This window comes from Stomoxys calcitrans, chromosome 1, assembly GCF_963082655.1.
Source record: "Stomoxys calcitrans chromosome 1, idStoCalc2.1, whole genome shotgun sequence".
Classification (NCBI taxonomy): Eukaryota; Metazoa; Arthropoda; class Insecta; order Diptera; family Muscidae; genus Stomoxys; species Stomoxys calcitrans.
Window position 1 is genome coordinate 173,087,033 of NC_081552.1, and position 18,505 is coordinate 173,105,537.

Sequence of the window (18,505 nt, forward strand, 5' to 3'; positions counted from 1 at the left end):
CGCAGCCAGCTACATTGGACTTAGTGTGATGCCCAAAATAGAATGTTTTCATAAATGGCTTAAATGTTTTCGATGCTTCTACTTTCCAGTTCCTTTTTGGCAAATCGTTGAATCCATGTTGTTTTGTTTATTAAGTTGATCGAGTGCGAAATGATTGAGTGAGAGTAAAAGGGTTGTGGGAGGGATGTTGTTTACATGTTTGTTGATGAGTGATGTTTTTCTCAGTGTAATATTGCAGGCCTAAATAAATGTACTAATAAATTCTCTTTTTTCTCTTTACTTCGATTGTTTTCAGTTGCTTGAAAAGCGCATTGAAAAATTCACTGAGACTACCACCCAACAGTTGCTGATTTCCAATCCAGAGAGTGAAACCTTCTTCCGCGAAGAACTGCGAAAGCTTAACGAGAAATGGCAACAATTCAGAGATCAAGTGAAACAAAAGAGAAATTCACTCAACCAGGCCACTGAATTTTTCGAGGTGGTGGAAAAGGTAAGTTGAGTTAAGGTGTAACTGAGATTGCTTCCATATTTTTCACAGAGATTATTGTGAACTATGAATATGATTTATATAAAAATGAAAACTATGTTTCAATATTCACAAGTAAAATCGTGCCAAGTTCGGCCGGGCCGAATCTTGGGAACCCACCACTATGGATTCTGCTAAAAATTTATACAAAATAAATTTAGTTGAAGGGCATAATTTTATTCTACATACCAAACTACTGTCAAACAAACAAATATTAAAACTTCTAGGAACCGAACAAGGAGGATGATGGAGAGACCGGTTTACATGGGAGCTATATCAGGTGATAGACTGATTTGTCGCGTGTTTGGCACAGGAGCCATATCAGGTTATAGACTGATTTGGACTGAACTTGGCACAGTGTTTGGAAGTCATAACAGAACACTTCATGCAAAATTTCAGCCTAATCGAAAAATTGTGCCTTCCAGGGGCTCAAGAAGTCAAATCGGGGGATCGGTTTATATGGGAGCTATATCCAAATCTGAACCGATATGGCCTATTTGCCATCCCCAACGACCTACATCAATATTAAGTATTTTTGCAAAATTTCAAGCAGCTAGCTTTACGCGTTCGACCTCTATCGTGATTTCTGCAGACGGACGGACGGACAGGGCTAGATCGTCAAATCGATCAATAATATATATACTTTATGGGGTCTTAGGCGAATATTTCGAGGTGTTGTAAACGTTAGGACTGGATTAGTATACCCCCATCCTATGGTGGTGGGTATAAATACTAATAAATAAAATAACAATTGCGTTTTTCCAACTTGATGTTATTGAATTTTTGAACAAACTAAATTGGAACTAAAAGGTAATTGTTCCTCAATTTGGAAACAAAGATTTTACCAGTTTTGGACCGAACAAACAGTTGGGAAAATTTTTATGTATACAATTAAGTGGGAAATCTGACTACACCGATTTAGTTAAAATTTCCAGCACTGATTGAATCAAAATTTCAAAGAAATCATGTTCTTGCTGGCAAATAAACAATGTTAATGAGTTATTGGCGCCTTCAAATAACCAATGGCCAACATCAGCGTCTGTTCCCAGGTTAGGGGCGGCTGGCGGCGAGCGTCGGATGTTGGAGCAAGCGGCTCGCCACAACGAGGGATACATGTGCAATCCCACAAAACCCATGCGGTTGGGGCGCTGGGCTAGTAACCCGCCCCCGGAAAACTGAGAACTACTATGAGAAACAAAGGAACAGTAAAAACGGACCCCCAACGTTGACAACCCACGCAAACGAAAAAAGGACCATGATTTGCGGATATGCACCTGGAATGTCCGTACTCTTTATAGAGAAGGTCAGTATACGCGCTGGCGGATGTATTAGAGAAGTACAAGGCAGATATAACCGCCTTACAGGAAGTGCGATGGACTGGGAATGGCGTCACTACAACACCAAACGGTGGCGAACTATACTATAGCTGCCATAACACGAGGCATGAATTTGGCTGCGGAAAAAACACCTTGTCTCCAGCTTAACTCCGGTGGATGAGAGGCTAGCCACAATCCGCATAAAAGGCAAATTTTTCAACATCAGCCTTATTTGTGCCCATGCCTCGACGGAAGACAAAGACGAGCAGACCAAGGATATTTTCTGCGAGCGCCTAGAGAGCAGGAATATGACCGCTGCCCCGCCCATGATATTAAAATCGTTCTTGGAGATTTCTATGCGAAAATAACTTAACCATTAAACATTTTTATTATTGTGGCTTATTTCTTAGAGAGATTTCAATGCGAAAATAGGGAAGGAAGACATTTTTGGTCCAACAGTCGGAAAGTTTAGCCTCCAGGAGATAACGTCCAGTAATGGGTTGAGGCTGATAGATTTCGCCGCGCCAAAAAACATGGTAGTTAGTAGCACCAGATTCCAACATAAAAATATTCACAAAGCCATATGGCTGTCACCCGATCAAAACACGAGAGACAAAATTGAACACGTTTTGATAGATGGAAGGCATTCATCCAGCGTGTTAGATGTACGATCGATCCGTGGAGCGAATATAGATTCGGGTCATTACCTTGTTGCAGCAAAGGTTCGCACCCGTTTGAACATGGCGGGGAAAGTACGATCTGACACTGCACGGAAGCTGGACATTGGAAAGCTGCAAACACAACAAATGGCAGCGGCATCCTCCACTCGACTGACCCAACTGTTTGATGAAAGCACTCCTTGTTCCGATGATACAATGACGCAGTGGCAAACTATTGCCCACTCCATGGAAAATGCCGCGAAATCCGTACTTGGGTACTGGAAGCCTCCTCCAAGATACCCATGGTACGACCAAGAGTGTCGAGATGCTGCTGAAGCCAAGAATGCGGCATATAGAGCAAGCCTGCAATCATTAGCAACGCGCCAGATAAAAGAGAGGTATCGGGAGAAAAGGAGAGCGGAGCAAACCTGCAATCGGTTGCAACGCGCCAGATGAAAGAGAGTTATCGGGAGAAATTGAGAGAGGAGAAACGTCTATTCCGCTGAAAGAAAAAGGAAATGGAAAGACGTGAATGTGAGCGAATTGAAATGTACAGGAGTCAGAATGAAGTCCGGAAATTCTACTAAAGAATTAAACATCAAACCGATGGCTTTAGTGCCGGTACATCCTCCTGCAGAGACAAAGAAGGAAATCTGGTAACTGACACAGATAACATGCTGAGGATATGGAAAGAACATTTTACCCAACTGCTAGTATCCGACGTTGGCGGCGAAGAGGATACCGCAGAACCAATCCCTGACGATGGTATAGAATGTTTACCTCCTAGTCAGAATGAGGTCCAAGTAGCAGTGACCCGGCTAAATAACAACAATGTAGCAGGAGCCGACGGGTTACCCGCTGAACTACTTAAGGCCGGAGGCGACACGCTGATAAGGCGTATGCATCAGCTTATCTGCACAATCTGGCTAGAAGAACGCATACCCGATGATTGGAACCTCAGCATACTCTGTCCCGTACACAAGAAAGGAGACAAGACGGAATCTGCCAACTACAGAGGAATAAGTCTGCTCCCCATCGCACACAAGATACTCTCGAGCGTACTGTGTGAAAGATTAAAACCTAAAACCACTAATCACAAGAGAACACATGCTACTCGCCTATGCCGACGACATCGATATCATAGGTCGGTCACCGTCCTTTGAAAGAATCGAAAGAGAGTCAGTGAAAATGGGTCTGGCAGTAAATGGAGATAAGACGCAAGGATGGTTTCAACTCCCAAAAGACTTGCACAACCGAGCATGTAAAGAAAATGGAGAAAGTTGGGAACCACAACTTTGAAACAGTCAGTAACGGCACCGCCGTTACCGAAACGGATGACTGCAGATTAAGCGAAGAATAATGCTGGCAAACAGATGCTACTTTGGACTAAGTAAGCAGTTCAGAAACAATGTCATCTCTCAACACTATTACACTATACAAGACACTGATACTACCCGTGCTGTTATATGGTTCTAAAGCATGGGTACTTGTGAAAGCAGATGAGGCAGTGCTTGGAGTAATTGAGAGAAAGATTTTTGCGTAAAATATATGGACCAGTTTGCTTTAATGGAGCATATAGGCGACGTATGAACCACGAGCTGTATGAGCTGTATGACGACGATAGCATTGTTACACGCCAGAATGTCAGAATGGATGAAGAAGCTCCAGCAAAGAAGTCTTTTGAAGGCAAACACGTTGGTACACGCAAACCGGGAAGACCAAAAGCCCGATGGAAAGATAAAGTTGTGGGAGACACCTCGAAACTTGGCGCTTGGAACGCTTTTCTACGTTCGGCTAGTGGAACAAATATTCTGTCGTAGCCAATTAAAGTAAGTAAGTCTGCGGACTGTTAGTAGCTGATTTTGTTGCTAGCGCACCAGTAATACTGCTGTTATAGCAAAATGTTTGCAATTTCCGAACAGCAGGCTGACTGCTGAAAAGTAAGACATCCAGGAAAAACTGAGTAAGTACATGTCATTATTTTTGGCATGTTAATACTGGGTAACTTCTTAGATAATCTAGCTGCTTAAATATGACAGGTGGGGTGACGACTTTTCTACAACCTTATATCCATGTATCATATTTTAATGTGTTTTTATTTAAGATAGATAAAATATTACATGTAAGATAATTCGAGAAAAAAATCTGACGCAAATGTATTTAAAATTTTTATTTCGATATTTTGAAGAATCGTCAGAGATCAGGTCACGAGTAAGAAATTGTAGATGTTTGAAATCTGGAATTCACTCCTCTCAGTCAGGTGACAGAAGAAACGAGTGAGGTGGAGGAGAAACTTCATGTCGTCTCTCCAGCCGTCTGTGTTTTACCATTACAGAAGGCTGCTTTCTATTCATCGTAAATGCTCATCAATTCTCGAACAAAGAAGTATTCGATGTTTGATGATCATCGTCAATGACAACGCGATCCAGCACATGGTGCTGGCAACTGATGAACTTGGGTGTGGGGTGACCTTTCTCTTCCAACTAAATGGAATGTTCATGGGAAATTTAGTTAGACCCGATTTGAATCCGAAGGTCTAATATAACTTTAAGAGTTAACTGAGCTCAAAACTGAGCCCCGTTTATAAGCTCAACAACCACTAACACTTTATTTATTGCTAAAGCTAGATTTTGATTATTTCGATTTGGTTTAATTAATCTGGTTTTTTTAAGATAAAAAAACATTTTTCAGTTTTACGAAAAAATTTTGAAATAATCAATAAATTTATTTTCTCGAAAAATGCACCTGTTATCGCCTATATTTTCCATTTAAATACCACTATTTATCATAAACATATCTTCTTATCTTTCTTTTGCAGATTGATTGCGAATATCGCGAGATCAGCTATTTCTACAACAGCGTCTCTAATAAAATACCCTATCTTCGCGATCCAGTCGAAGCCTCAAATCTGGTCAATGACATTGACAAATATGTTAACGAACGTGAAGCCCCTTTGCGTGAAAAACTGGAAAATGCTGCCAAATGTACGCACGATATGAACAAAGTTTCCCAACTGTACAATGACGTCATGACCATATTCCAATCGTTTATGAAACTAAAGTCGGACATAACGATAGTTTCGGAACGTCTTAAGAATGAAGAGAGAGCACGGGAACAACGTGAACGTGATGCTCGGGAGCAAGCCGAACGGGAGAAGGCAATGCGCGAAGCTGAAGCTCGGGAGAGGGCAGCACGCGAACAGGAGGCACGTCTGCAGGCATTCCAAGAGCAAGCAGCACGTGAACAGGCCGAACGTGATCGTTTGGCTCGTGAATTGGCCGCACGTGAACAAGCAGTGCGCGAAGAGGAGCAACGTCTGTTAATGGCTCGTGAACAGGCATCCCGCGAACAGGCCCTCCGCGAGCAGCAAGCACGCGAAGAGGAACAAGCTCGTTTGAGAGCCTTGCGTGAGGAAGAAGCTCGTCTGCAAGCGGTTCGTGAACAAACCGCTCGAGAACAGGCAGCACGCGAGCAACAGGCACGCGAAGAGGAACAAACACGATTGCGTATTATACGCGAGGAGGAGATACGTTTGCAAACTCTACGCGAACAAACTGTACGCGAAGAGGAGTCACGTATTCAAGCGCTACGTGAACAAACGAAACGCGAAGAAGAAGCTCGCATGTTGGCCTTTAAAGAACAAATGGAGCGTGAGGAGTCACTTAAGCGTTTGCAGAGCGTGCGTGACCAAATCGACCATCAACGCATAGTTACAGAAAATATACGCAAGGACATTGAAATCAATCACATATTCACTGAAATAAAGTACTCCTCGCCAGTCTTTGTGAAGCCTTTGAAGGATGCCGTGACCCGTGAAGGAGATAAATTCACTTTTGAATGTGAAGTTACTGGCAGTCCCGAACCTTCTATTGAATGGTATAAAGATGGCATTCTGATTCAAAACAATCCTGATTATAAGACCAGTTTCGACAAGGGCCTATGCCGTCTTGTTATTGAGGAAACTTTTGCTGCTGATTCGGCCAGATTTTCCTGCAGGGCCTCAAATTTGGTGGGCAATGCTACCACCAATGCAGTATTGTCGGTACGTGAAAATGCCGCCGAAGTACAAATGATTGCACCACGTATTGTGCGTTACCTGGCCAGCGGTAGTGCCAAGGAGGGATCTTCTTTTGAATTCTCCTGTGTTGTAACCGGCAATCCTTTGCCCACGGTGCAATGGTATAAGAATGACAAATGTATCGACGATTCGCCGGACTATGTGATCAGTTACAATAATGGCGAGGCCAAGTTGCGTTTCGAAGAGGTCTTCTTGGAGGATGATGCAGTCTACACTTGCAGTGCTTCCAATCCAGCTGGCATCGAACACTGCTCAGCCAGTCTGCTGGTAGAACGTGAGTTGAATTTGGGCACATAACTCATGAGGACTAGTTAGCTAAGTGGTAACTTTTTATTTGCAGCTCTTGAACCCACTGAAGTTCCCCACTTCAAGATACCTCTCAACAATGCCATGGCTCGCGTAGGCCAAAAGGTTAAGTTGGAAGCTTTAGTTGGGGGCATACCGCGTCCCGATGTCTATTGGCTTCACAATGGCAAACAATTCTTCCCTCGTGATGTAAAGGTGAGCAAGAGTTTCATTATCTCAAACTGAAAACTAACACTTATCACAGTTTACACAAAGACATTTCATACATAGATCTCCGTTTCCTTTTCATATACGATCTCATATGACTTTAAAATATACATAAAAAAGTCACATTCATAACTTTAACTCAATTGAAAATGTTTTTTGGTTTTTAAAAGTGTTTTTTGCCTGTACATGATGCTTATGTTTCTTAAAAGTTATGCTTCGCATCAGTTTTGGCCAACTAGTATTTTAATCGCGCAAAAGCCGTTAAACATTTTGTATTTATAAGACTTCAAAAGTGCTTGTTGTGAACATTACCCTGTTCCTTAATGGAATGTTCATGGCCAAATTTACGTTACAAATGCTTTTTACTTCAACAAGCCAAAAGTTGCGACACGATATTTTGTGTATCGGAATTTTTACTTCATATCAATAAAACAAATATAATATATTGGGTTTTATAGAGCTATGTATATCGGATTATAAACCGATTTGGATCAAACTTACCATGCATAATGGAAGTCGTAACAATACACCACGCAAAAATTTCAGCCACATCGGATTATAATTCCGTCTTTCCGAAAAGTTTAATGAATTCAGTCGTTGCCAATGCTCGCTCAAAATTGATTTCCGTGGAGATTGACCGTTGTACCAGACAACATAGTTGCCGTGCGTGAACTTATAATGCAAGTTCGCCATATGACAAACCATGAGATAGAGAAATCCTTGAGTAGTTCTTTCACCAGCATACATTCGATGTTGCATCAACACCTTGCCCTAAAAAAGATTTGTTCTCGAAGACGATTTTGGGTCTTCGAAGACGAGCCAAATACAACGGAAGATGTTCGTAGAAAAAGTATTTCGCGGGAAATGGTCGCCCGTTTCCTCTGCAAACTGGACATGTGGCAACTGTTCTACTTGAGCAACATAGGACGATCAATTCAGATGGTACTCCACAATTTGATAACCTGAAGACTTGGGAGAAATTCGAAAAATTAACTAGAAAAGACAAATCATTGTTCACCATGACAATGCGAGCTCTCATCAAACCAGCTCCTTTTTGACCGGCCAAACCGTTGAATTGATGGTTCATCTCTCGTAGAACCCAGTCTTGGGTTCTACGAGAGATGAACTTCTTTTATTTCCGCACACTATGATTATCGTCGCCAGAAAATAGTTGAAGCGTTAAAAAAATATGCTTTTGAGGTGTCTCAATCGGAGTGGAAAAAGTGCTTCGAAAATTGGTTTTGAGCGCGAGCGAAAGCGCATAAATCATACTGGAGAATACTTTGAAATACCACCACTTTGGAACCATTTTTGATGACAAAATTTGCGTTTTCATTGTTACGCCAGAAATTTATAAAACAGCCCCTCGTATTACGAAGTGTTTGTGCAAACTTTTAAGTACGTAGCTATGCAAATTTGCTCATGAAAATTCCATTAAGGAACAGGGGCAAACTTCTCACATATCACTGAGTGCGATCCGATTCCAGTTTTAAGCTTATGGGTAAGGAGCCTCCTTTTATAGCCGAGAGCGAACGGCTTGCCGCAGTGCGACACCTCTTTGAGGAGAAATTTTTACATGGCTGCCATAGCAAATGGCACAGTACCTCACAAATATCGCCAGCATTAGGAGGGAATAACCACCACTCAAAATTTTGTTTAGTGATGTTCTCGCCAGAACTTAGGCGTTAAACGTCATGGGCAAACATGCTAACCTCTGGGCTACGGTGGCCTCCTGTACCTAGCTATACTACTTGGAAAATTTGCGTGACTTCGTCAGACAGACGGATAAGCGGAAGGATATAACGTTTCAATCTCGGAGATATCTTAGAGATGTCATCTAAAATAGGTCTTTGAATAGGTCAAGAACGATGATGAGTTAGAAAGCGGTCGTCGATCTAGGCAATTTGAGAAATCTTACAAGGCTTGGAAAGAGCAGTGCTTGAAGTATTTTTGCTACTGACGAGAGAAGTAAAATCAGTCAGTTTACTTCTCACTTACTTGAATCCTTTCCCGTATTCAATAGCGGTCTCACTCTTCCGATTAGAACATCGTAAAGAATAAGACAACTGGTATATCGAAATTCTTTTGCATCAACGAAGAAATTTCGTCAAGGTCTTACACTTTGCCGTTTAGAGCTGCGGATGGCATCTACAACTTCATCTAAGGTAAGTTCTGGTGGTTGATCATTGGATGGTAGACCACAGATGCGACAAATGGCTATTCTTCTCGCTCTTACTTCCGCGGAATGTTCAATAAATTGATTCGGAGACTCAAAGGTCATCCTTCTTCAGTTGGCAGCGTTTGAGTTATTCAACTGGCTAGTTTGAAGCCTCCAAATTTTCTCTCTCAGCAGCACGTACTTCGAAAGGTGATAGTTTAGGGACGAGGTTTTGGAATCGTATGGTTAGTCAATGGATTGCCAAGAAACGTTATTATACAGACCATCATATCGTCAGACCATGGAGCTGTGATGTTGAATTAATGAAATCACCTATAATTCTGGTGTTAATCCTTATTAACCATGCAACCCGTGGAGCCATCTACCTGCTCTACCAAAGCAATAAACCAGGATAGAATTCCAAACCAACCGATTATAGCCACATAACAGGAGACTGATATCGTGTATATAAGCTGAGGCACAACTACCAAACGGCAGTATATAGACGTTGCCTAGCTTTATCGTCAGTGGGTAACTGCTTTAAGCGCTGCCGTGTAAGATTTATACTAAAGTTGCACATTGTTAACTCTTCAAGCTCTTGGTATTTGTCAGCTTTGTCGTCTGGATCGCAGCAACCAATATTCGCCGTCGACCTATATCCGCAAATACACTATCCCGTATGTCTAGCCACAACTGTTAAGTTACAAAATCGATGCATTTCGTACCACTGGCACAGGAAAATTGGAGGCCATTATGGCGCAGAGATTAGTAAGTCCTCCTATGACGCCAAAACGTCTGGATTCAAATCCCCTTACTAATGCTGGCTACATTTGTGAGGTATCCAGGCATGTTAAAACTCTTCTGTCAAGTGGTCTCGCTAAGCGGCATGCCGTTCGCACTCAGCATAAAAATGTAGGCTTCCTATCACTGAGCTTAAACTTTAATCGGACTACACTCATTGATATGAGAGATATATCCCTTGTTCCTTAATGGAATGTTCATGGGAAATGCTACATTTTACATTTGCTACATAAATACGAATGCGGTAATTCGACCCCTGATTCGAATTAGCTGTGTCCGTCCGTCTGTCTTTCTGTTCATCTGTCTGTCTGTCCATGTCAACCTGCATGTTTTCAGCCAAGAGACGAAGCGTATTGACATCGGAAGAATCTGTTCACATTTGGATATAGCTCCCATACATATGTTTGTTCGATTTGGACTAATATTGCAATTATGTGGTAATTTGTTAACCAATTCTCGAAATTTTGCAGGAAGGATATTCCTACGACTCTCGCCAATACTTGAAATCGGTTCAGATATAGATATAGCTCTCATATACACATCACCCGATATTCAGGAATTTGGAATTTGGTCGAAATCGGTACAGATTTAGATATAGCTTCCACAAACATGTTCGTACAGTTTTAAGCAATATTTCAATCATGTGTTCATATGGAAACCGCTTGTCACGAAAATCGGCATATATAAGTCTGTTATGAGTGTTGACATTTTTGTTAAATTTTATGAAAAACTTAATTTCCACATTCATATATATATGCATCGCCTTATTTGCACTTATAGAGCCGTAGTTAGTACAATTTCAAAAGAATTGCTCGAAAATTTGAACGGTTTCTTTATGACCCATTTGAAAACCTCTGCCGAGTTCCATGAAAAGTGGTTGAGAATAAGATATAGCTACCAATGTTTACTGAAAGTATAGGTGCAAGGCATTATATAATCGGCTACGCCCGACATTTGCCATTCCTTGCAAATTTTGCCCATGAACATTCCACGCTGAAACTTCTCACCTTTCAATGAGTGCAGTCCGGTTCAAGTTCAAGCTCAATGATAAGGGTCCTTCTTTTTATAGCCGAGTCCGAACGGCGTGCCGCAGTGCGACACCTCTTTGGAGAGAAGTTTTACATGGCATATTACCTCACAAATGTTGCCAGCATTAGGAGGGGAACGCAACCGCTGAAAATTTTTTCCGGTGGTCTCGCCAGGATTCGAAATCAGGCGTTCAGCGTCATAGGCGGACATGCTAACCTCTGCGCTACGGTGGTCTCCATTCCTTACTTGCTTTATATGCCACGGTACCTCACTAATGTCGCCAACAATAGGAGGGAATAACCACCGTATCGAACCCAAGCGTACGGCGTCATAGGCGGAGATGCTAAGCTCTGCACGTTGGCCACCATAGAAATATATACGACCGTATTCAGAAAACTTAAAAAAGGTTTGACAGTTCTATAAAGGAAATCTATCAGATAAACCTGTTTCAAATATGAATAAATTTTTGTGAATACCGGTGATAATTTTCCCAATAAACCTTGCGAATTATCCAAGTGAATGAATGTGTGCAATTATGCCTTTAAATGACAATGAATTTGAACTATCCTGCTCGCATTGTTGACTTTAAGTCATTTGTGTGTGTGTGTTACCATTAAGTGAAGTTTATTTTTCTGTTCCATACACGATCCTTTCATCTTGTGTTGATCGTGTGCTAAAATGTTCTTTATGTCCTGCTTACGCTTGTACATCTCGTTGTGTTGTTTTTGCGCATCCCGTTGCCTGATTAAAAAAGTCCCCGTTAATAACCTATCTCTTTTTAACTATACCCAACATAGAAATGATACGCATAACCTGCCACCTGGAGTTTCCATGGTTACCAAGCTTCGATGTCCAAATATATAAAGGCAGATGATCAGCAGATGATTTGGGATATTTGCGGTTATTGCAAGAGAGGGAGCGATTAATCCAAATGAAATTTACCCATATATACTACTATATGTCCTTGTTTTTCTTCAATTTGATTTAATTGGATGTTTAACCCTTAAAGTGTGAAATAAACAAAAAAAAATGAAGTTCGCTTAAAACAAAAAAAAAAAAAGTTTGCAGATTCACTACCTCACACGTATGACACAACACCTTACTGCTCATCTTTCATATGTGTGTGTTAACCATCCTTCATATATCTTGAAAACAGCGTTGTAGTTGCATACCCATTAACATTCCATTTAAAAGCTTTGAATGTCGCCACATTTCACTTAAGCATTAACGATAATGGCGACCGGGATAGAGAGAGAGAGAGAGAGAGAGAGATCGTAAGTAATATGAATAATTGATCTCACATAACGTTTGTTTGGTTCCATTTGAAGTCGCAATTTTGGCTACGAACACAATTGTATTGGTATGTATTTGCTCTCTGAAATTAAGACAAACATAACAAAATGACGTGGAGATATTTTATTTCCTAAGCTGTTATTCTATCCATTTGTATTTATTTTTCTTATTTATCTTTCAAATGGGAGAGAAATGAATAAAATTCTCCATGAGGTTATTAATAAAATGGAGAAAAAAGCCAAATTTTATTAAGGGGGAAGGAAAACTTCCCACATATCAATGAGTATCGTTCGTTTAAAATTTAAACTCTATCATTGCGTTTAACCTTCTTTTCATAGCCGAGTGCAAAAAACGTGCAGTAGGGTGACAAATCTTTGTGCAATAGTTTTAACATAGCTGCTATGGCCACCGTAGCGCAAAAGGTTTGCATTTCCGCCTATAGCGCTGAACGCCTGGATTCGAATCCTGGCGAAACCATCAGAAAAGAATTTTCAGCGGTGGTTTTCCCCTTCTAATGCTGGCAACATTTGTGAGGTACTTTGCCATGTAAAAACTTCTCCCCAAAGAGGTATCGCACTGCGGCACGCCGTTCGGACTCGTCTATAAAAAGGAGGCCCCTTATCATTGAGCTTAAAACTTGAATTGGACTGCACCCATCGATATGTGAGAAGTTTGCCCCTGCTCCTTAGTGGAATGTTCATGGGCAAAATTTGCATTTGCTATGTCATTTACCGGGCATTATACCTCACAAATGTGGCACAAACGACACCAAAGCTCAAAATAAAAATCTTTTCTATTTGCCTGTCAACCTTTCTACTACATACTGCAGAGAGGCTGATAGCTACATATTTCGAGATCATGAGGATTGATTGTCTCGAAAACAGCACGCCTATAGCAAAGCCGTATTACTGCAAGTTTGTAGTCTGTAGATCTATAAAGATGTGTCAGTAGAGGGACACCTCTAACAGGTCTACTGTGTTCAAACAAACACTTAGAATGTAGACATTAACCATATATTATTGTCTCTGGAAGAAAAAGGTGTAAAAGCGACCGCGTATGCTGATGACGTGTTACTAAAGGTAAAGGAAAGTTCAAACAACAAAAGTAGACCAATGGGGACAGAAAACGACGCCATTTCGACATTTCTCTTCAGTAAGGCTTGCCATTTGATGATGGAAAGATGTACGAGCTAACAACGAGTCGAAATTATTAAAATTTACTACCGAATTTCGGAGTCAGTGGACTAAACGTTAATAGTGATACGTCCAATTAAGTGATGAGGTTCATTTCTGGCTAAATGGCTTCGCCAATTAGCAAAACATGCATTATTAGTCAGACAATTATACACACGTACTCCATGAGTCATCATTGCTTCCCGAGAAAACAACGGTTTGGAGGGGTTTATGGAACGGCGGCGTCATTGGCCGTACTTCTTCCGTGATGATCAAGACCGACACGTTACTGAATCGCTACCGTTCAATGATAGCAGAATATCTTTGGTCCCAATTGGAGGATAAGTAGTTGCAACAGGACGACGCCACAAGCCACACGGTGAATGTCACAATCAATTTATTGGAAAACAAGTTTGGAGAACGTCCACTCGATTGGCCGCCTCGGTCGTGCCATTTGACGCCGTTAAATTATTACCTGTGGGGCTATGTCAAGTCTATGGTCTGCGGCAACAAGCCAGCGACCATTGAACTTCGTAAGAATAAGGAATAAGGAATTACATTGATATCTGTTGTGGATATCAACGAAATTCTTTATTTCTGTGATAGTACGTTCGATGCCGTTATGTATGAAAGGCGATGCCTTGTGCATGGCCACCACAAGCGTGCTCGCTTTAGTTATTTAAAAAAACTTTTGTATCGCTTTCGTTGAAAACCACGATATTTGAGAAACTCTACATACGACGGCAAAGTGAGCTACCGGAAGAGGTCTTTGCTTAAATCCGTCTACAACCCAAATAGAAAATATTCCGTTTACTGAAAGTTCCAAATATCTGGGTGATTTCCTAGACAGAAAATTTCAAATCCAACATTTTGGAAAGGGCAAGAGAGGCAACTCTTGCCATATATAACCTGCCAGAAAGCCATTGGCATAAGTTAGGAATTTAAACAGCGTTTCATGCACTGACTGTATACTGCGTTTGTCATACCCATAATGCCATTTGGTATTGTGGTCTGGTGGACGGCGCCTCAAAAATCCACCGTCTATTCAATACTTAGCCAGATCCAATTGATGACTTGTTTGTACATCACAGCCACACTGAGGACGACACTAATGCCTCTGAATATTATGGCTAGACAGAAAAATTATTGAAACCACTGCTGTGAGGTGAAGAAAGCTTTCTCCTGGCTCATGCGGTGGCTACGCACACTGTGTTATTCTTGATACAATACCCAATGTTCCAGGCAACGTGCAGTACAGATTGGCGCCTTTTGGAAAAAAGTATCGTACCACAATTCCTTATACTCAAATTTCCACTAAATTTCCCATGAACATTCCATTAAAGAACAAGGGATACTTCTCTCATATCAATGAGTGCAGTCTGATCAAAGTTTAAGTTTACTTACAAGGGGTGTCGTTTTTTATGCCGAGACCGAACGGCGTACCGCATAGCGACACCACTTGATAGAAAATTTTTAACATGGCAGGATACCTCACAAATGTAGTAAGAAGGTAATCACCGCTAAAAAAAATTTCCGATGTCCATGCCGAGATTTAAATTCAGGCGTTCGGAGTCATAGGCGGACATGCTAACCACTGCGCCACGGAGGCCTCCACAATTCCATCATCGAAGTACCATATCCCTGGTAATAGAAATTACAAAAACTTCTATACAGAAGATTCCAAACTAAATGACCAGGTTGATTTTTTGAGTATACTCTGAAGAAATAGGACTGGTCATATCGAGAAGGTTACCTGACCACGGTAGTGTGTATCAAGCAGGGATCCTTGCAATTAAAGAAGTGGAGGAATGACTTAGATATAATGTCAATTGTCACAGGCTCCTCAACGAGATAGCTGAGCAGTTCAAAATTCTCCTGTTCTGGGTGCCGGGCCACAGAGATATCCCAGGGAATTGTAGACCAAATGAGCTTGTGATACTAGGAACTATTTTCCACATTCCAGGGGAAAATGGAATTAGTGCCCGTCATGGCAGGTCACTGTAAACATGGTGGCAGACTAAAGGTTGCAAGTAACAACTTCTGCAGAAACTGTGAGGACGTCAAGCTCCACCTGTTTAACTAGTCAGTCGATCCTAATCGACTCTGGACGTAGCCCATATAGTCAAATTCAATTACTACGAAGACAATCACCAGGGAAATCTAGCAAAGATATATAAAGGAAGTTGTTTATAGAGATGCTGTTTGAAAACTCCTTACAGTACATTCGTGGACGGCTGAAGATTGAAATATGCCTGTTCACGAGGAAGACGAAGTTGGCCCAATTTAACACACCACGTTTCCTCAATAAGACGATTCCGATATCTGACAAGGTAAAATACTTAAGAGTGAATTTGGATAGGAAATTTAATTGGAAGTGTCACATTCAGAAGCGTACCGAGAAGGCTCACAGATGTTGGACACTATGTAGACAGGCCGTAGGCTCGAAATGGGGCCAGAATACGAAGATAGTCCACTGGCTCTACGGGAGCATGATTAGACTAATACTTTCTTACGCCTCAGTAGTTTGGTGGACTGCTATGGAGAAAAAGTGCAACATAAGGACCATACAACAGAAAATATGTTGTCTTGGCATAGGCGGAGCAATGAGGACCACGCCCACTAGGGCACTGGAGACTATTCTAGATATCCGACCCATTGACATACAGATTTAGGTGAGGCAGCCACTGCGGCTATGAGACTTAAGGGAGCAGCTCATACCATCGCGGTATAATCGAGGCGATGATAGGAAGCCTGGAAGGAAGGGAGGAGTTTTCCAATCGAATACCTGAGATGAGGTCGCGTGCGAGGCACTGCTACCAGCGCCACAGTCCTAGATTGACGGCACTCTAGTATTGCTATCTGGAAGATCATGTTACACGGATGGATCAAAGCTAGAGGACAGAGTGGACCTGGGGGTCTACATTCTAGACTGCCCAACCATAATACGGTCCTGCAGGCGGAGATCCGGGCGATCACGGAATGCGTTAGGTGGTGTGTTGCTAACGCGAGGAGGTTGATTGTGAACATCTATATGGATAGTAAAATTTTACTGATTTACAGGCTTAGGTGTATGTCCATTGTGGCATGGGGCAGATTTGCATCCGCACCCTCTTTTCAAACTAACCTAACATTGGTAGTTATTTTTACAGATTTTATTTATACTTAAAGCTTAATATCTTCCTATAAGCACGAATTCCAGTCAGTCATCGAAACGCCACCAATGGTGTGCTTTGTGCTGATTTGAAGCTGGCTATTTCTTAACCACCAACATAGGGTAGAAGTATACTAATCCAGTCATTTCGTTTGTAGTACCTTGAAATATTGATCTGGAACCCTACAAAGTACAATTTACGTAGTCTTGGCTAACGTCGTTTGGATTTACGTCGTAAAAAGAAAAAATTTCCTACAAACCTCGATTTACGTTGCACACTGGAGCGAAGAGAGAACACAAATGACAAAAAGCAAAATTTTCATGGGCGCCTACGAAATTTTAAAAGATCTTACCTTATGTAAAACTTTTCAAAAATGTTACCCATAGAAACTTTAGATTTTTAGTTAAGAAGATAAGACCTCTGAAAGCCGAATTATTTTCGATTTTTTAAAAGATACACAATTTTTAGGTAATTTTATCCAAGTGTAATATTTTGAAAACAAGATAAGAAATTGTAATTTTTAAGTATTTTTTTAATTTTTCTGTTGATGGATATACCTAATAAATGAAGAGTTTTCAAAAAATAAAAAAAAAATAATAATAAATAGCACATGAGAGCGTGCTAACTTCGGCCGGGTCGAATCTTATATACCCTCCACCATGGATCGCATCTGTCGAGTTCTTTGCGCAGTATCTCTTTTAATGCAAACAAAGAATAATGAATGAGGACGGAGGAGGAGGAGCTACATCAAGTTATAGTCCGATTCGGTGCTCAAGAAGCAAAATCGGGAGATCGGTTTATATGGGAGCTGTATCAAGCTATAGATAGATGCAGACCTTATTGCACACGTATGTTGAAGGCCTTGGGAGAAGCCGTTGTACAAAATTTGTGCCAAATCGGATGAGAATTGCGCTCTCTAGAGGCTTAAGAAGTCAAGATCCCAGATCGGTTTATATAGCGGCTATATCAGGCTATGGATCGATTTGGGCCATACTTCGCACAAATGTTGGAAGTGATACCAAAACACCACGTGCAAAACTACAACCAAATCGGATGAGAATTGCGCTCTCTAGAGGCTCAAGAAGTCAAGACTCAAGATCGGTTTATATGGCAACTATATCAGGTTATGAACCGATTTGAACCATACATAGCACAGTTATTGGAAGTGATATCAAAACACTACAAGCAAACTTTCAGTAAAATCGGACGATAATTACGCCCTCCAGAGGCTCAAGAAATCAAGACCCAAGATCGGTTTATATGGCAGCTATATCGAAACATAGACCGATTTTGCCCATTTACAATCCCAACTGACCTACACAAATAAGAAGTATTTGTGCAAAATTTCAAGCGGCTAGCTTTACTCCTTCAAAAATTAGCGTGCTTTCGACAGAGGGACGGGCAGACGGACGGACATTACTAGTTCGACTTAAAATGTCACGACGATCAGAAATATATATACTTTATGGGGTCTTAGACGCATATTTCGAGGTGTTACAAACAGAATGGTGGAGGGTAAAAAACTGATTTCTTTGAGCTTCTCTAGGTTAATCATTGGTGAAAAAATACCCATTTTTATACACACCACCATAGTTGCCAAGAACGATCCACCATATATTTATTTGGTCATTCCGTTTGCAACACATCGAGATATCCATTTTCGACCCTACAAAGTATATATATTTCGGATCGTTGTAAAATTCTACGACAATTTAACGATGTCAGTGTGTTTGTCCGTCCTTGGGTCCGTCAGTTGTCATCACGCTACAGTCTTTAAAATTGAGATATTGGGTTAAAATTTTACACAG

General features: G+C 41.2%; 1 protein-coding gene across 4 annotated transcripts in view; it reads left to right on the forward strand.

Moving 5' to 3' along the window:
* The window catches only part of LOC106081529 (uncharacterized), a 500,989-nt gene that overhangs the window by 378,322 nt on the left and 104,162 nt on the right, over positions 1–18,505 (forward strand). For all 4 annotated transcript variants that reach the window (XM_059370920.1, XM_059370925.1, XM_059370921.1 and 1 more), the window contains 3 exons: positions 296–490; positions 5,320–6,853; positions 6,920–7,080. In XM_059370920.1, the coding sequence (XP_059226903.1) occupies positions 296–490; positions 5,320–6,853; positions 6,920–7,080 (1,890 nt within the window). The remainder of the gene's footprint in view (positions 1–295; positions 491–5,319; positions 6,854–6,919; positions 7,081–18,505) is intronic.